This window comes from Aquarana catesbeiana, linkage group LG04, assembly GCF_042186555.1.
Source record: "Aquarana catesbeiana isolate 2022-GZ linkage group LG04, ASM4218655v1, whole genome shotgun sequence".
Classification (NCBI taxonomy): domain Eukaryota; kingdom Metazoa; phylum Chordata; class Amphibia; order Anura; family Ranidae; genus Aquarana; species Aquarana catesbeiana.
Window position 1 is genome coordinate 281,783,915 of NC_133327.1, and position 20,645 is coordinate 281,804,559.

The 20,645-nt window shown below is 43.6% G+C and overlaps 1 protein-coding gene across 1 annotated transcript in view; it reads right to left on the reverse strand.

Annotated features, from left to right (window-relative positions):
• CSMD1 (CUB and Sushi multiple domains 1) overlaps window positions 1-20,645 on the reverse strand; it is a 3,274,537-nt gene that overhangs the window by 456,451 nt on the left and 2,797,441 nt on the right. The window contains exon 50 of the mRNA XM_073626646.1: window positions 16,043-16,228. Coding sequence (XP_073482747.1) covers window positions 16,043-16,228 — 186 coding nt within the window. The remainder of the gene's footprint in view (window positions 1-16,042; window positions 16,229-20,645) is intronic.

Sequence of the window (20,645 nt, forward strand, 5' to 3'; positions counted from 1 at the left end):
GGAATCTGGATGCCCCCTTTAACAAGGGGACCCCTAGATCCCGGCCCCCCCCTGTGTGAAATGGTAAGGGGGTACTTACCCCTTCCATTTCACTAAAAGACTGTCAAAAATGTTAAAAATGACAAGAGACAGTTTTTGACAATTCCTTTATTTAAATGCTTCTTCTTTCTTCTATCTTCCTTCATCTTCTTCTTCTTCTGGTTCTTCTGGCTCTTCTGGTTCTTCCTCTGGCGTTCTCGTCCAGCAGCTCCTCCGTGGCATCTTCTATCTTCTTCTCCTTGGGCCGCTCCGCACCCATGGCATGGGGGGGAGGCTCCCGCTCTTCTCTTAATCTTCTTCTTCATCCTCTTCTCTTCTTCCTTCTTCTCTTCTTCATTTTCTTCTCCGGGCCGCTCCGCACCCATGCTGGCATGGAGGGAGGCTCCCGCTGTGTTTGGGGGGCTACCCCAAAGCACCCTCCCAATGTTGAGGGCATGTGGCCTGGTACGGTTCAGGAGGGGGGGCCGCACTCTCGTCCCCCCCTCTTTTCCTGCAGCCTGCCAGGTTGCGTGCTCGGATAAGGGTCTGGTATGGATTTTGGGGGGGACCCCACGCCATTTTTTTTTTTGGCGCGGGGTTCCCCTTAAAATCCATACCAGACCTGAAGGGTCTGGTATGGAATTTAGGGGGAACCCCACGTCATTTTTTAAAAAAAATTTTGGCCGGGGTTCCCCTTAATATCCATACCAGACCTGAAGGGCCTGGTATGGAATTTAGGGGGACCCCCACGTCATATTTTTTTTTTTTAATTTTGGTTCCCTGTGGGGAAATCCCATGCCGTTTTTATCAATGAACTTCTATGTGTATTGTCGGCAATGCAATAGCCGCGGGTAGTTTTAAATGGGTTTTTTCCTTCCAAATGTCATTTTGCTGTCAGACTGTTCTAAACACGGGAAACATGCGCCCCTTTCAAGGCATACTATAGACACCCCCCCAGGTACGAGATTTAAAGGGATATTACACTTTTATTGTTTGACTTTAAGCATTATTAAAATCACTGCTCCTGAAAAAACGGCCGTTTTTAAAACTTTTTTTTGCATTGATCCATGTCCCCTGGGGCAGGACCCGGGTCCCCAAACACTTTTTATGACAATAACTTGCATATAAGCCTTTAAAATTAGCACTTTTGATTATTCATGTTCGTGTTCCATAGACTTTAACGTTGTTCGCATGTTCGAGCGAACTTTTTTCCTGGTCGCATGTTCTGGTGCGAACCGAACAGGGGGGTGTTCGGCTCATCCCTAGTCATGTACCTGAAGTACCTATAAATTCTCTTCAAGAATGACTGAACTATCCCTACATTGACACTAATGTAAAGATGAATGGTCGCACTACACTCACACTGAACTATCCCTAGATGCACACTACACTGATATTCTACACTGACAATAGAACCAGAATAGCACACTATAGTACGCTAACTGTCTAATAGCACTGAACAGAGCCCTGTTCTATCTCTCTCCATGCCACTATTAGACTACAAATGGCTGCTATAGAAAGAATACTTTTATAGTGTAGGGGGGATTAAGAGCAATGAGCCATGATTTGATACAGTCATCATGACAATGTACAGTCATGGCTCTGACAGTGCTCTGTGCCCTGATTGGCAAAACATTCATTGCTTCAGCCAATCAGGGCTTTCAATGCACTGTGTGGCGGCACAGTGCATTGTGGTCATTTGGCGGGCCGAACAAACAGTCGAACAACCTTTTAATGTGGTTGTTCGGGGGGAACTTCAGAACAGCCAAATCATTTTTGGTCCGAACTGCTCGCCCATTCTTATTTGTGAATATGTTCTAAGGTGCTGTGTTAAAGTCTTACATTAAACTATTGAACTGTTTGCAATTTAGGAATGGCAGCACCTTTGAACTAACAATATAGTTGTCAATACTCTTTTGTTTAATATATCTACATAATGTAAGGAGACTGTTTGTACACAAAAGCTTTATTATCCAAATCAGAGACCACAATATGACAATAATAGGGGCATATTTATAAAACAGTAAATGTGCCACCAAACATTCATTGGTTTACTGTAATTTAAAACACATAGAACCTGGAGTTGAAATGGTAGTTGAATGTCAGATTCACATATCTTTAAATATGTCCCTGTATGCAAACAGCATAGAACTACTTAACTGCTTGAGTATACAGTTATATACACAGTATATACACAGATATACAGATACATAGTATATATCTCAGAGCCCCCACAGCACTGTTTTAAATAGGGGCTGGTCTCAGTGGTTTTTGCTGATCCTACTGTCACAGCTGGGACCCAGCATTAAGCACAGGAGCTGAAACATTAATTTCCCGCACTTCTGATCATGCTACATGGCACTTCATAGGAGCGCTTGTAGAAGACCACTGTGAACGCAATGCTTCTGCATTGGGAAAGATTTGATGTCATGAGAAACATCACATAACTTCCTCCCAGTATGGAGGCTGAGACACAGCTGGTTCAGCTCTGTCTCTCCTCTCCCTGCAGCAATAGTTTGCTGCTATAGAAGTCTGTTGGTTGCTTATTGAAGTCAGCAATAGATCACTTATAGAAGTGATCAATTGCTATGCAGCTTTGTGGGGGGGTGGCCGGATCTGGTCTCCACTGACCAAATCTAGACCCCCCATAATAAACTAACTAAATAAATAGTATGTGTATATTAGTTCCCAGGTTCCAACCATGACATAGAATGATCTGAAGGACATTTACATTAACTGCACAAGCACCAATTGCTCATGTACAGGGATGAGCTTCGTGTTCGAGTCGAACACATCGTCTGTTCGGTCGTTCGCCGAACGATATGGGCCGTTTGCACCAAATTTGAGTGGTGCGTCATGGCCCATAATTCACTGCGGCATCGCAGTGCATTGCTGGCTGATAGCTGGCTGATGATTGGCCAAGCATGTACTATGACCCGCATGCTTGGCCAATCACAGCGCCGTCTGTAGAGAGAGCGGTAATTGGCTAAAACTAGGGTGGTTTTGGCCAATTATGGCTCAGGGGGTTTAGTACATGCCCCACACTATATAAGGCCGCCTGCACGGCGGCCCTGTGTAGTGTGTGTTCCGGCGTTGAGAGACAGAGACAGAGAGACATTTCATTTGATTTAAGTTAGTTTAGCTAGATCCGTTCCTGTTATGATCTTCCTACTGACAGGCAGGCTTGTGTTGTTACAGTATTTACAGCTACCTGAAAAAAATTGCTGGTGTTCTTCTGATCCTATTAGTACCACAGTCAGGCAGCTAGACTATTTACAGTTAGTGTAGTGTGTCCTCCTCACAGTGTTCAGCTAAAGCTACAAGTTAGTTTAGTGTGACCTCTGCACAGTGTTCAGCTAAAGCTACAAGTTAGTGTAGTGCGACCTCTGCATAGTGTTCAGCTAAAGCTACAAGTTAGTGTAGTGTGTCCTCTGAACAGTGTTCAGCTAAAGCTACAAGTTAGTGTAGTGTGTCCTCTGAACAGTGTTCAGCTAAAGCTACAAGTTAGTGTAGTGCACAGTGTTCAGCTAAAGCTACAAGTTAGTGTAGAGCGTCCTTCTCACAGTGTTCAGCTAAAGCTACATGATAGTGTAGTGCGACCTCTGCACAGTGTTAAGCTAAAGCTACAAGTTAGTGTAGTGTGTCCTCTGAACAGTGTTCAGCTAAAGCCACAAGTTAGTGTAGTGTGTCCTCTGAACAGTGTTCAGCTAAAGCTACAAGTTAGTGTAGTGCGACCTCTGCACATGGTTCAGCTAAAGCTACAAGTTAGTGTAGTGTGTCCTCTGAACAGTGTTCAGCTAAAGCTACAAGTTAGTGTAGTGTTTCCTCTGAACAGTGTTCAGCTAAAGCTACACGTTAGTGTAGTGCGTCCTCTGAACAGTGTTCAGCTAAAGCTACAAGTTAGTGTAATGTGACCTCTGCACAGTGTTCAGCTAAAGCTACCTTTAGAAGGTTGGTTGTGTTTTCCTGATCCTATCACTACCGCAGGCAGCTACATTATTTTAACGTTAGTGTAGTGCGTCCTCTTCACAGTGTTCAGCTAAAGCTACCTGTAGAAGGTTGGTGGTGTTTTCCTGATCCTATCGCTACCACAGGCAGCTACATTATTTACACGTTAGTGTAGTACGACCTCTGCACAGTGTTCAGCTAAAGCTACCTGTAGAAGGTTAATGGTGTTTTCCTGATTCTATCACTACCGCAGGCAGCTACATTATTTACACGTTAGTGTAGTGCATCCTCTTCACAATGTTCAGCTAAAGCTACCTGTAGAAGGTTGGTGGTGTTTTCCTGATCCTATCACTACCGCAGGCAGCTACATTATTTTAACGTTAGTGTAGTGCGCCCTCTGCACAGTGTTCAGCTAAAGCTACCTGTAGAAGGTTGGTGGTGTTTTCCTGATCCTATCACTACCACAGGCAGCTACATTATTTTAACATTAGTGTAGTGCATCCTCTGCACAGTGTTCAGCTAAAGCTACAAGTTAGTGTAGTGCGTCCCCCTCACAGTGTTCAGTTAAAGCTACAAGTTAGTGTAGTGCGTCCTCTGAACAGTGTTCAGCTAAAGCTACAAGTTAGTGTAATGCGACCTCTGCACAGTGTTCAGCTAAAGCTACCTGTAGAAGGTTGGTGGTGTTTTCCTGATCCCATCACTACCGCAGGCAGCTACATTATTTACACGTTAGTGTAGTGCGACCTCTGCACAGTGTTCAGCTAAAGCTACCTGTAGAAGGTTGGTGGTGTTTTCCTGATCCTATCACTACCGCAGGCAGCTACATTATTTTAACGTTAGTGTAGTGCGCCCTCTGCACAGTGTTCAGCTAAAGCTACCTGTAGAAGGTTGGTGGTGTTTTCCTGATCCTATCACTACCACAGGCAGCTACATTATTTTAACATTAGTGTAGTGCATCCTCTGCACAGTGTTCAGCTAAAGCTACAAGTTAGTGTAGTGCGTCCCCCTCACAGTGTTCAGTTAAAGCTACAAGTTAGTGTAGTGCGTCCTCTGAACAGTGTTCAGCTAAAGCTACAAGTTAGTGTAATGCGACCTCTGCACAGTGTTCAGCTAAAGCTACCTGTAGAAGGTTGGTGGTGTTCTCCTGATCCCATCACTACCGCAGGCAGCTACATTATTTACACGTTAGTGTAGTGCGACCTCTGCACAGTGTTCAGCTAAAGCTACCTGTAGAAGGTTGGTGGTGTTTTCCTGATCCTATCACTACCGCAGGCAGCTACATTATTTACATGTTAGTGTAGTGCGACCTCTGCACAGTGTTCAGCTAAAGCTACCTGTAGAAGGTTGGTGGTGTTTTCCTGATCCTATCACTACCGTAGGCAGCTACATTATTTACACGTTAGTGTAGTGCGACCTCTGCACAGTTTTCAGCTAAAGCTACCTGTAGAAGGTTGGTGGTGTTTTCCTGATCCTATCACTACCGCAGTCAGCTACATTATTTACACATTAGTGTAGTGCTTCCTCTGCACAGTGTTCAGCTGAAGCTATCTGTAGAAGGTTGGTGGCGTTTTCCTGATCCTATCACTACCCCAGGCAGCTACATTATTTTAAAGTTAGTGTAGTGCGTCCTCTGCACAGTGTTCAGCTAAAGCTACCTGTAGAAGGTTGGTGGTGTTTTCCTGATCCTACCACTACCACAGGCAGCTACATTATTTACACGTTAGTGTAGTGCGACCTCTGCACAGTGTTCAGCTAAAGCTACCTGTAGAAGGTTGGTGGTGTTTTCCTGATCCTATCACTACCGCAGGCAGCTACATTATTTTAACATTAGTGTAGTGCGTCCTCTTCACAGAGTTCAGCTAAAGCTACCTGTAGAAGGTTGGTGATGTTTTCCTGATCCTATCACTACCGCAGGCAGCTACATTATATTAACATTAGTGTAGTGCTTCCTCTGCACAGTGTTCAGCTAAAGCTATCTGTAGAAGGTTGGTGATGTTTTCCTGATCCTACCACTACCGCAGGCAGCTACATTATTTTAATGTTAGTGTAGTGCGTCCTCTTCAGTGTTAAGCTAAAGCTACCTGTAGAAGATTAGTGGTGTTTTCCTGATCCTATCACTACCGCAGGCAGCTACATTATTTACACGTTAGTGTAGTGCGACCTCTGCACAGTGTTCAGCTAAAGCTACCTGTAGAAGGTTGGTGGTGTTTTCCTGATCCTATCACTACCGCAGGCAGCTACATTTTTTTAATGTTGGTGTAGTGCGTCCCCTGCACAATGGTGAGCTAAAGCTACAAGTTAGTGTAGGGCGACCTCTGCACAGTGTTCAGCTAAAGCTATGTGTAGAATGTTGGTGGTGTTTTTCTGATCCTATCACTACCGCAGGCAGCTACATTTTTTTAATGGTGGTGTAATGCGTCCCCCGCACAATGGTCAGCTAAAGCTACAAGTTAGTGTAGTGCGACCTCTGCATAGTGTTCATCTAAAGCTACCTGTAGAAGATTGGTGGTGTTCTCATACTACAGGCAGGCAGTTGATTTTGCTAGCTGCAGTATCAGTATGTATATATATATATATATATATATATATATATATATATATATCCCAGCTTAGTGCAGCTACATCTCACTGCAGGCCATTAGTATGTCTGGAAGGCCAACAAAGAGAGGCAGACAGTCACAGGCCAATAAAAGAGGGCAAGCAGGCTCTGTGTCTAGAGGCAACAGTGCTGGTCGTGGAGATGGTGCATCCTCATCAGCACGTGGCCGTGGGACACACTTGGCTTTTTTTCGGCAGCTGGCTGTGTTGAGCCGCAACATACAGAAGACTTGGTCGAGTGGATGACCAAGCCATCCTCATCCTCCTCATCCTCTCTCACCCATGCTCAGGGTACTTTGGCAAAGCAGCTGCCAATGTGGCCTCTTCCCTCGGCTCAATGCATCAGTGACTCCTTCCGTCGCCCCACCATGTCCTCCTGAGGAGTCCCTCGAACTGTTTGACCACAGTGTTGGGTACATGGTCCAGGAGGATGCCCAGCGTTTAGAAGGCTCTCATGATAATACTGAGCTAGATGAAGGCAGTAACGTGAGCACAGACAGAGGGGGTGCCCAAGAAGGACAGCAATCTGGCAGTCATGCTCCCCCTGCTGCAGCATACTGCCAGGTTTGCTCCAGTGATGAGGAGGGAGGGGATGATGAGGTCACTGACTCAACGTGGGTGCCTGAAAGGAGAGAGGAGGAGGAGGAGGAGGCACATCACCAATGAGGCAGGATGCCCTCCAGGGGCCAGCCTAAGGGCAGCACATTGACTGCATCACACCGCAAAGCTCCGCATGTGAAGGGCGCTGCTGTCTCTGCACGTTATTCCAAAAGTTCTTTGGTGTGGGCCTTTTTTGAGATGAGTGCATCAGATCACACCGCTGCTATTTGCAACATATGTCTCATGCGTATCTCGCGTGGCCAAAACATTTCCCGCTTGGGCACCACATGCTTGACCAGGCATATGTTGATCTGCCATGCAGTTCATTGGCAAGCGTATCTAAAAGACCCACACCAAAGAACAAAGAGGACCTCTCCTTGCTCCTCATCAGCTGAGATCTCCAACCCCACTATACCTTCAGTCCTCTCTGAGACCTGCACTGAGAGGAATGAAGGTGTAGAATTAGGTGTGTCACAGCCAAGTACTTGTGGGCAATCTGCTTTCGGTACACCGACGTCAGATTGTACCAGGCAAATTTCCCTGCCCCAGCTGCTGCACCGCCGAAAGAAGTTCTCTCCCAGCCATCCACATGCCCAGCGGTTGAATGCTAGCTTGGCAAAATTGCTAGCACTTCAACTGCTACCTTTTCAGTTGGTAGACTCTGCCCCTTCCATGAGTTTGTGGAATGTGCGGTTCCTCAGTGGCAGGTACCCAAACGCCACTTTTTCTCACAGAAGGCGATTCTACCTGCATGTGGAAGGCAATGTCCATGCCTCGCTGCACAGGGCGGTCAGCGGTAAGGTGCATATTACCATTGACTCATGGTCCAGCAGGCATGGACAGGGATGTTACCTAAGTTTCACGGGGCATTGGGTGACTCTGCTGGCAGCTGGGAAGGATGAAGGACAAGGTGCAGTAGTGTTGGAGGTTGTTCCGCCACCAAAATGCCACTACTAATGATTCTGACACACCTCTCTCCTCCACCCCTCCTATTCTTCTTCCTCCATGGCCTCTTCCTGTGCTTTGTCCGTGGAACCAGCGGTGCTCCGTAGGCGTTCAAGGGGCTACTCAAGTATGCAGGCCAAAAGATGCTATGCGGTGCTTGAGCTGGTGTGCTTGGGGGACAGGAGCCACACTGGGGCAGAGGCTCTGTCAGCTCTGCAGGGGCAGGTTCAGAGGTGGTTGATGCCATGCCAACTTAAGGCAGGAATGGTGGTTTGCGACAATGGCACCAACCTCCTCTCCGCCCTCCGACAGGGACAAATGGCCCATGTGCCCTGTTTGACCACCCTAACTTGGTGGTGCAGCGGTTCTTGGGCAGGTACCCGGGCTTACAGGATGTCCTGAGGCAGGCCAGGAATGTCTGTGTGCATTTCTGCCAGTCATATAATGCCAGTGCTCAGCTGGCATACCTCCAAAAGAAATTTAACCTGCCCAAGAACCGCCTAATCTGTGACATGCCCACCAGGTGTAACTCAACGTTGGCTATGCTGCAGTGGCTGCACACACAGCAGAGGGCCATCAATGAATACCTGTGCGACTATGGCACCAGGACAGGGTCAGGGGAGCTTGTTTTTTTCCCCACGCCAGTGGGCCATGATCAGGGATGCATGCACTGTCCTGTCACCATTTGAGGAGGCCATGAGGATGGTGAGCAGTGACAGTGCATGCGTCAGTGACACTGTCCCCCTTGTCCACCTGTTGGAGCACACGCTGCGTGGAATAATGGACAGGGCACTTGAGGCAGGAAGAGGAGGACTTCCTTAGCTCTCAAGGCCCCCTTTATCCAGACAGTGTTCCTGCGTGCCCGCCGATCACACACGAAGAGGACGAGGAGGAGGAGGTGGAGGAGGAGGAGGAGAATTGTGTCAGTATGGAGGTGGAGCCTGGCACTAAGCATCAGGTATCATTTACAGTCCCAAGAAACACATGGACTTGTACGTGGCTGGGAGGAGGTGGCTGCAGATCATGTGGTCCTTAGTGACCCAGAGGACTCCGGACCGAATGCCTTACCAAACCTACGCTGCATGGCCTCCCTGATCCTGCAAAGCCTGCAGAAGGATCCTCGTATTTGTGGTATCAAGGAGGGGGATAGTTACTGGCTGGCAACCCTCCTTGATCCACATTACAAGGGTAAGGTTGCGGACCTTATCTTGCCATCGCAGAGGGAGCAGAGGATGAAACATCTTCAGGAGGCCTTGCAGAAAGGTCTGTGCAAAGCTTTCCCAGAGACTGGGAGGTTACAAACTCCTGTTTCTGGACAATGTGTTGCTGAGGCTTCGGTCAGTCAAAGAAGGAGCAGTGGAGAAGGTGGCCATCTGACCGATGCGTTCAGACAATTTTTTTAGTCCGCAGCCCCAAGGTACGATCGGTTCCAGCAACCATCGCCAGCGTCTGTTTTACATGGTGCAGGAATACCTAGGGGCAAGATCTGACTTGGACACCTTCCCCACCGAAAATCCTCTGGGTTACTGGGTCTTGAGGATGGATCACTCGCCAGAGCTTGCACAGTATGCAATATGCACTGACCTGTCCTGCATCCAGTGTTCTTTCGGAACGCACATTCAGTGCTGCTGGAGGCTTTGTAACCGATCACAGGGTGCGTCTGTCCACCGACTCGGTCGATCGACTGACCTTCATAAAAATGAATCAGTCTTGGATCACCACCAGCTACCAAGCACCTGATGCTGATGTAACTGAATACATTTTTTTGAAATGTCAGATCCCTTCAAAGACTGCCTATGCTAATGCTGAGTGACTATCCTGTTATACTGAGTAATTATCCTCTTCCTCCTCAATGATCATGATGATAGCTTGTAAGAACATTTTTGGTTCTGGGCGCCGCCAGTCCCGCCACCAGTGCCTAAGGCCCAATTTTTCAGCCCCTGTTTAACAGGGGCATGTAATTACAATTTTTCATGCAATTCTTTGCAGCAGGGCTAGTTCCTGTGCTCCAACTAAAGTATCTGTGAGGGGTTGCAGTGTTGTGGCACCAGCACCAGTGCCTAAGGCCCAATTTTTCAGCCCCTGTTTAACAGGGGCATGTAATTACATTTTTTGATGCAATTCTTTGCAGCAGGGCTAGTTCCTGCGCTCCAACTAGAGTATCTGTGAGGGGTTCCAGTGTTGTAGTACCAGCACCGTGCCTAAGGCCCAATTTTTCAGCCCCTGTTCAACAGGGACATGTAATTACAATTCTTGATCTAATATTTCACAGCAGGACCTGTTTCTGCGCCCACTAAGAGTATCTGTGAGGATTTACAGTGTTGTGGCACCAGCACCACCACCACCACCAAAGGCCCAATTTTTCTGCCTCTGTTCAACAGGGGCATGTAATTACAATTCTTGATCTAATATTTCACAGCAGGGCCCTGTGAGGGCTTACAGTGTTGTGGCCACAACAACACCTAAGGCCAAAATTTCTGCTCAGTATATTGGGCAGGCCCCTACTTTCAAACATCCAACTTACAAATGACTCCTACTTGCAAATGGAAGGAGACAACAGGAAGTGAGATGAAATCTACCCCTAGGAAGGGAAATTCTCTCCCGTAAGAGTTAATATGGGAAAAACTTTTCTCCTTTCCACTGATGCTTTATCACCAATTCTTGTTTCACAAAAAACCCCAAATTTTCAAAAAACATTTGTCATTGGGACAAGAAGTGAGGTGAAGTCTTCTGAAGAGGAGCACAGACAGCAAAACAAATGTCACAGGGGTGATAACCCTTCCCTAGGTTTTCCAAAAAGCTTAAAATAGATTTTTTGGCTGGAGCTAAACACGTTAAAAATGTACCAGTTCAAAATTACAAACAGATTCTACTTAATAACAAACCTACAGTCCCTGTCTTGTTTGCACCGCCTGTATACTACTGTTCAGAGTATATAGGGCCTGGGGGCCCCACACCTTTCCTTTTTTAATTTGGGTGCGGGGTTCCCCTTAATACCCATACAAGACCCAAAGGGCCTGGTAATGGACTTGGGGGTACCCATGCCATTTGTCTCACTGAGTTTCATCCATATTGCCATGACCCGACATTACATTAAAGCCGCAAGCAGTTTTAAATGACTTTTTTTCTTTTAAAAATGACATTTTGTGCAGGGACTGTTCTAAGCATGGGAAATACGTGCCACTTTACAGGCATACTATAGACACTCCCCAGGTACGATATTTAAAGGAATATTTCACTTTTTTTTTTTTTTTTTTACTTTAAGCATCATTAAAATCACTGCTCCCGAAAAAACGGCCGTTTTTAAAAGTTTTTTTTGCATTGATACATGTTCCCTGGGGCAAGACCCAGGTCCAGAAACCCTTTTTAGGACAATACCATGCAAATTAGCCTTTAAAATGAGCACTTTTGATTTTGAACGTTCGAGTCCCATAGATGTCAATGGGGTTCTAACGTTCGTGCAAATTTTCGGTCCATTCGCAGGTTTTGGTGCGAACCAAACCGGGGGTGTTCAGCTCATCCCTACTCACGTAAAAACAATGCAGCTCAAATTTTTAACAATTGCCTAACCTGTAAACAGTCACCATCATGCTAATTTGTGCTCTGGTCAATCCAACTTAATCTTGTCCTAATGGTATGCTAACACTTTACACAAAACACTTTTTTAGCATTGAAAGGGAAATAAAGTGTTCACTACGAACTGTAAATTTCTGCTCTGTTACATAAAAGTCACACTAATGTAATATCTATTTAACCACCTGCCGACCGCCCACAGTAAATATACAGCGAGTGGGCGGCAGGTACAGGCATACATGTACGTGACTGGTCCTCTCCTGGGATTGGGGTGCATATGTGCATGCCCCCTGCAGACCCGTGCCATGATTGGACACAGCACGAGTATGGCAGCAGGTTTCAGCCAATGATTTCAGCTGAAACCTGAAAAAGCAGCACACATTACACTTGTTAAGTGTACATACAATTAAGCCCTTGATTGCTCTTAGATGTTAACTCCTTTCCAGCATTATTAGTACAGTGTGCAGTATTATCACTGATCACTGCATTAATGTCACTAATGATGTCAGTTTCAGTTAGTGACCCTCCCAGCTAGTCTCTGTTAGAGCCTGAATGCTCACCACCCTATCACAGTCCCACTATAGGTTGCTGACCACTGCCATTATATGTCTATAGCTGCGTAAATTCCAGTATATATACCATAGTTTGTAGATGCTATCACTTTCACACAAACCTATTAATATACACTTATTGGGATTTCTTTTTACCAAACACATGTAGCAGAATACATTTTTTCCTAAACTTATGAAGAAATTAGATTTTTTTATTGGATATATTGTTATTGGGTAATATCACCCCTGTCTTGCCCTAACCTGGCCATGTCTGTGTACAACAGTTCATGTTCATCCACACTGGAATCTCTTGCTCCTCTCAGTACACAAAGTATCAGGCTCTGAACATCACAACCTTGGCAGACTGACGACACCAGAAACCTTAAGAGACATAACTGCGCACTGGAGCAATTGTGGTGTAAAACCAAATCCCAGCATGCAGTCACCCAATATAAAATCTTCTTAAAATACAATTCCTCCCTCCATGCTGCCAAACAAGCTTACTTTGTCACACTCATTAATAATCTTTCCTCTAGTCCTCATCGTCTCTTCTCTACTTTTACTCTCTATTTTCTCCACCACCATCTCCACCCAGTAACTCGTTCTCTGCTTGAAGTGAGATTGTCACTTCAAAAACAAAATTGATGCATGGGGGCATCTCCACTGCACAGACATCTATCCCATTTAAAATGCCCTGTACAAATGCACTCTTAACACTTTCCTCTTTTAACCTTGCTACTACCAAAATAGGTCGCTAAAGTTTCCTCAGAAGCCCTCCTTACCACCTGTCCCCTGGATTCTGTTCCCGCACAAATACTTTGGTCACCCTCTTCTTCTATCCTATGCTCCCTCAGTCACATCTTCAATCTCTCCCTCTCTACTGGCACCTTTCCCTCCCCTCTAAAACATGCCCTGATCACCCCCATACTTAAAAAGCCCTCACTGGACCCCACCAGCCTGAACAACTTGAGATCCATCTTCTTGCTCCTGTTTGTTTTAGAATGCTTAGTCTACAACTTAGTCTACAACTGTCTGAGCTCCAACCTCACTGACAACAACCTTGTTGACTCCTTACAGTCACTTACTAAACTCCACTGAAACTGCCCTACTGAAACTCACTAATGATCTTCTAACTGCTAAAACCAATGGCCACTACTCCATACTTATACTACTAGACCTCTCTGCAGTCTTGGATACTGTTGACCATCCCCTCCTTTTCAAAAAACTCTATTCTCTTGGCCTTCAAAACTCTGCTCTCTCCTGGTTCTCCTCTGACCTATCACAGCAATCATTCAGTGTTACCTATAACTCTGTTTCCGCCTCTCCACTTCCTCTTTCTGTAGGGGTACCTCACGGTTATGTCCTCGGACCCCTCCTCTTTTCCATTTACACCTCCTCCCTTGGTCAATTAATAAACTCTCATGGCTTCCAGTACCATCTCTATGCTGATGACACACAAATCTATCTCCCTACTCCTCACCTCACTCCTTCAGTCTCCTTTTGCATTACTAACTTACTAACTTACATATCAGCATGGATGTCACATCACTTCCTCAAACTCAATCTTTCTAAAACTGAGTTCATAATTTTTCCTCTGGCCCGTGCACCCTTCCTGACTTTTCCATCAAGATCAATAATACAACTATCAGTCCCTTGGCTCATGCCAGTGTGCTAGGTGTAGTCCTGGACTCTGACCTGTCCTTTGAGCCCCAAATCCAATCGCTGTCCAAATCTTGCACACTTCACCTCCATAATATCTCCAAAATACGCCCCTTTCTAATCGTTGAAAACACTAAGCAACTTATTCACTCCCTTGTTATCTCTTGCATTGACTATTGTAATTCCCTCCTCATTGGCCTGCTTCTCTACAAGCTATCCCCTCTTCAGTCTATCATGAATGCCGCTGCCAGACTCATACACCTTACCAACCGGTCAGTGTTCACCACCCCTCTCTGCCAATCCCTCCACTTCCTTCCCATTGCCCAACGAATAAAAGTGAAAACACTAACAATAACATACAAAGCCATTTACAACTCTGCCCCGAGCTACATCACCAATTTTATCTCCAAATATCACCCAAACCATCCTCTCCATTCCTCTCATGACCTCCTACTCTCTAGCTCCCTTGTCTCCTCCTCCCATGCTCATTTCCAGGACTTCTCCAGAGCATCTCCAATCCTCTGGAACTCACTACCCCAATCTGTCTGGTTATCTCCTATTCCATCCACTTTTAGGCGATCCCTGAAAACTCATCTTTTCAGGGAGACCTATCCTGCTTTCAGTTAACAAACGAATCTTCTACTTCCCTCATCACTTCATCCCTCTCAGTTACTACTTTTTGTTTCACCAGCCCCTCCCTATTAGATTGTAATCTCACAGGAGCAGAGCCCTTCTAACCCTCTTGTATTGAATTGTATTGTTGCTGTATTGTCTCCGTTTATATTGTAAAGCGCTGCACAAACTGTTGGCACTATATAAATCTGTATAATAATAATAACAGAAAATAGAAAATATAGGGTTTTTTTTTTTCAAAATGTTTGTTTTTTTAATTTATATATATTTCCCATTGTACTTCTATACTTAAATATACAGTATTGGGCTGTACTTGAAGAGAAAACATGTCATAATACAGGAATTAAAATAGCTGAACTCATTGTAAAAATACTGAATAACTTTAATACAAATAACAGCAATAATCATGCAGCAATTAAGAGCCAAAACACCTCATCTGCCTTCTTGTTCCATGTCATTTACCATAATATGAAACCAGTATGACAGCAATAATTTTCAAATGGTGAAACCTATAAGGAGAGACATAACAGGTAGCAATAATAGCCTTGCATGTCTTTCATTATAGGTTTTCAGGATTACAGGATCTTGGTTGGTTGCATGGTTGCATTACCAGCCAGACTTAGTTGCCCTATGTCTATGAGCACCTTGTCTTTTGTAAATGAGCATCTTGATAGACAGAGTATACCATGTTATAACTACATATTACACTATTGCACATAGTCTCCTCACCAAAATATAAGTTCATGTCTCATCACATATCTGATCATTTTGAATATAATGAAAAAATTACAGGAAAATAATTTATGAGAAAGTAGCAAGGAAAAACAATTAAAACACCTACCTGACCAATTAAAATAGTTTTCCATATTTGCAAAAACAGGTTGAAAGTATTTCACACACAACACTGGGCAACAGTGCTGGTTGTAAGTAGACATCAGTATCACAGGTCCTGCTAAATTCCCACATTGGTTTTCTATCAGTTGTTGTTGTCATTTCAGCAGAAAATGAGCATAGAACTTTCTACTGGTAATGCATTCTGTCAATACCTAAATAAAATAGTTTGGTATAGATTTGATTGATAATACCCATCGTATTGATGATTAATACCAATAAGGAGGAAGGGAGTAATGTTCCTCTTTAAGATTGGAAATCTACATCCAATTTTCCATTGCTCTCCTATATGTTAATATATAGGGCTGTATGTGAAGGGAAAACTTGCCTTGATGGCAAGTTTTCCTTCACAATTTATTTGATATCAATGACTTGAAAAGGATGATTTAAGAACTAGCTCGTATCATTTTGATGCAAATATTTTCAGCATTACCTATTTACAGTATTTGGTAATGGAAATGCTACTAAAACAACAAAAAGAACAGTATATGTATGTATTTTCAAAAGAGCTGAGACCTTTTACATTTGACAAGCTTTATAAAATCTCTTCAACTGAATCCTGAATTCATGACAAGCAATTTGATTATATATTAAAAAAAAAATAAGAAACATTCTGATACACTTACGCTGACAAACAGGTGGTTTGCCTGCATTACTCCATGATCCATCTTCTTGACATACTGCTGTTGATTGTTGACTAGATTGTAATCTGTAGCCTTCATTACATTCATATATCACTTTGCTTCCCAAAGTAAACTCATTTCCAGACACTGAGCCATTTCCAGGTGGCTGGGCAATTCCACAGGATATAGCTGAAAATATAAATAAATGCCGAGTCTTGTATGCATTATGTTTATGAAAAATATGCATAAATTTAAGTAATATTAGCTGCAACACTTTGAGACCACAATATGTATGCTGAGAAAAATCAGCAGCACTGAGACCTTTTCAATTTCTCTGTAATTAGATTTAAAGATATTTTTTGCTGAATTGTTATTTTACATTTATAGTTTATCATGTTGACTATGTATAAGACCATTTAAGACTCCAAGTACATCAGTACCAGAATAAACATGATGACTCTGGCTTCAGTACTTTAAATTAGTAACCTAGAACAAGCATGCAGCAAGAGAGGATCATTTAGGAATCCTCCCAGGAGAAGATAATTAGCATTTCAGACACCAGGAAGTACTTTTATTTTTGCACACAGAAATACTTAAATTACTGGAAAGTAGTTTAAGAAGCTCTCTCTAGAAGGACTGCACCCATCTTTGTTCAGCCTGTGCATTAGCTTAAGGTGGATAGAGATAACTGCCTGCACAGTTCCTCCAAGTTCACACTTTTACTCTTGCATCAACATCTCTGCAATTAGGAAAGGAGGTATCAAGTAACAATGAGGTGTGATATGGGAGATTTTTAACTCTCGTGGTAGATGCATTTGTACAGTGAGACCACGGCAGACAGGAACTATAGTTAAGGGCCTCATAGCCCACTTTTATAACAAAAGTATAAAACATTAAACATAGGGTTTGCCACACAAGGGGTTTCAGCTTCACACAAACCAGAAAAATGCAGAGCCGCCTAGCTCTTAAGCTCAGACAGGTTTCATTTCTGTACATAGAAACATAGAAATATAGAAAAGTGACAGCATATAAAGACAGGATAGTCCATAGGGTCTACCCATTTTATATTTTTATTGTTTTTTTTTTTTTCGTTACCTTTGTTGTCTGACTATAGATCTATGTTTATCCCAAGCATGTCTGAAGCCATTTACTGTTGACTGTCTCACGACCTCTGCTGGTAGTTTATTCCAAGCATCAAATACCCTTTCTGTAAGATAATACTTTCTAAGATTAATTTTAAACTTCCCTCCAGTTAGTTTGAGGTCATTTTCCCGTGTTCTTAATTTTGGTTTTGTATTGAAAAAACTGCCTTCCTGAACCTTATTCACCCTCTTTATATATTTAAAGGTTTCAATTATGTCTCCCCTTTCCCTTCTTTCCTCCAGACTGTACATATTAACCACTTGCCACCTGCCATATAGCAGAATGATGACGGCAAAGTGGTTGTGATAGTCTGACTAGATGTTATATGACATAATCAGTATAACACAGCTGGCGCACGCCCGCGGGGGAGCGCAGAGCAGTGATCGTAGGTGCTGTGTGTCAATCTGACACACCACAACTCCGATCGTGGTATTAAGCCTCTGACAGCAGCTTCTTACCATGTGATCAGCTGTGACCAATCACAGCTGATCATCGCGTGAACCACGAAGTGCCGGTAAATGGCTTTTCTCAGTTCACGCTGACAGGGAGAGACGATCAGCATCTCTCCCTGTCGGGGGGTTGTGTTGATAATTAGCACATTGATTATCAGCACGGCCCCCATCAAAAGGTGCCCATTGGCTGTCAATCAGTGCTGAACACCTGCCAGCCTGTCCTCATAATAAACGCCTGTCAGTGCCCACAATAGTGCCGATCAGTGCCCACAACAGTGCCAATCAGTGGCCAAAAAAGTGCCAATCAATGCCCCGTCAGTAATGGCTGTCAGATCCCAATCAAAGTGCCAATCAGTGCTACTTAGTAATGCCTGTCAGTAACTCCTCAACAGTGCTGCCTATCCAGTGCCACCTATCAGTGCCCATCAGTGCTGCCTATCAGTGCCCATCAGTGCCACCTATCAGTGCCATCAATGTTGCCTGTCAGTGCCACCTATCAGTGTCCATCAGTTTTTTTTTAATTGTTGGCCTTTTTTTTCATTTATAGAGCAAAAATTAAAAACCGCAGAGGTGATCAAATAACACCAAAAGAAAGCTCTATTTGTGGGAAGAAAATGATAAAAATGTAGTTTGGGTACAGTGTTGTATGACCGCACAATTGTCATTCAAAATGTGACAGCGCTGAAAGCTAAAAATTGTCCTGGGCAGGAAGGTGGGGAAGTGCCTGGTATGGAAGTGGTTAAGTCACTCTCGATATGTTTTATCCCCCAGACCTTTCACCATTTTTGTTACCTGTCTCTGGACACATTCTATCTTATCAATATATTTTTGTAAGTGAGATCTCCAGAACTGGACACAGTATTCCAAATTAGGTCTCACTAAAAATCTATATAGGGGAATCAAAACCTCCTTCCTTCTGCTCTTGATCCCTCTAGTGATGCGTCCTAGAATTTGTTTTGCTTTTCCCACACTGTTTGCTCATTTTGCAATCATCTGAAATAAGTGCCCCCAAATCTTTTTTTTCTGTAGTGCTGGCAACACCATACCCCCAATGTTGTACTCTTTGCTGTACTGTCTCTGTTGTACCTTGCTTCACAGTCCCACTCTTAGCCCCTAGGTAGAGGTTCTCCTGATACCCTAGGTGCTCCTAATCCTCTGAGATTTACAGATTCCTCTGGCTCCCCTGGACTCTTCCCCAGTTGCCTCAGCTTCGGTCTCCCATACTCTTGCAGCCACGCAGACTCTTTCAGCTGGACCATCTCTTGGTCCAATGGTCTGGAACCTCTCCTGGCTGCAGCAACTGCAAAAATTCCCCCTTCTATTGCAATAACTCACTTCAAGCTTATATTGCCCCTGCACACCTATGCACTCACACAGGCTGCAAGCAATTAGAAAAACCCGGACACTGGATTGAATGGTCTGTTCTGCCCAATACTCTTCAGGACCTTCAAACTCCCAGCCCCAATTCAGAACTACTAAGTTCAGAGAAAACATAGAACACCACTTTCTCCATCCACAATCAACCTGCAGCTTTGAGAATCCGATGTAATTTTTTGTGCCCCTTTACATAGTGGCAGGGTCTCACATTATCACAGAGGTTATTTCTTGCATAGATAGCAAAAAAGCAATATCTGAGCAAACAGACTGTGCAGCTGCTTTACATTTTATTTTGCTCTGTAGTGCCACTAGAGACAAAGTGATCATGGTAAACTGACCACTGTTGACACATGTGCTAATATTTGACACACATATACTACAGTTTTTGAATTGACTGGAGAGTTAAATTAAGCCTGTACTGAGGAAGTTTGTAGACTGTCAATGTAGACTTCTGCTTTTGAAAATGCTAGTGTGTCATGCTGATCCAATAATTTCAGTATTCTCTGAAGTCACTGACAAAGATGTATACCGATTATTTTGACTTGAGTTTCCTGGATCCACATAGCTCTCCTGTTGTAATTGTAAGGCTAGATAGTTTATATAATGGAAAAATAGCCCAACTGAAGGAGGAGAACTGGGACAATGGGTCAGGAAGTACGTTGTGAACTATGGTGCAGAGCGCTCACTGGTTCGGATCTAAAGACAGAAAAGGAGCCAGTGGATACTTTAGCACACCAGGCTGTACCAGGATTGTAACTCAAAATATATTTGTTAAAGCCTAATTCTATTTTTTAGGATTTTGGTGTATTGTGCAGAAAATGTAAAATGTATGTTAGATTTTTATTTCTGTCTGTGCATCCATTTGCATTGCCCATTCATGTCCATGTACAGTAAAAACTATAACAGTGGTGATGCAGTTGTCACTGTAAGGAACAGACAAGCCATAAGTACACTGTCAGACATTCTAGCTCTTCCTCACTCACACTATTTTTTTTATCCATATCCATGTTGAAAAGATGTATTAATTTTCTGTCCTGACAGTAAGTAAAGGGACATCTCCAGTAGGGACACAGATGGCAAAAGGAACTAAACAGGTGCTGTAATCCTTTCTCATTCCATACTAAACAATAACACATTTTTGGCTAAAGTGTGTGCTGCAGTTTGACCAGTTTAAGGTATGATGTGAACTTGCCCTATACTTTACACTATGCTCATCTCTAGCAATTACATGATCTAGGCCAAGTAACTCAAAACAAACAAGTTTTACATTTAATGACCCTACTTCATTAAACTGAAATGTGACAGTTTTTTCTGAAATATTGCACTTTTTGGAAGCATTGGTGTATATGCATCTTTAGAAATAAATTGGGCCGCGTTTACATTGCAATAATAATATATTTAATGTATATGGAATATTAAAGATTTATTTGTTTATTTTCTTAGACTCGCTGTATACAATTGAACTTAGTTTTACAGTAGCATTTGCTATAAAGACACAAATAGAGCTGAGTACTAGCTGAATTTTATGAAGGCAGATTTAATTAATTCAGAGGTGGTTTGAAAGTCATATGTTGAAAATTCTTCCAAAGACCCCTTCAATTAGTGTGAAGCTTCAAGTACTTCATTCTAAGTAC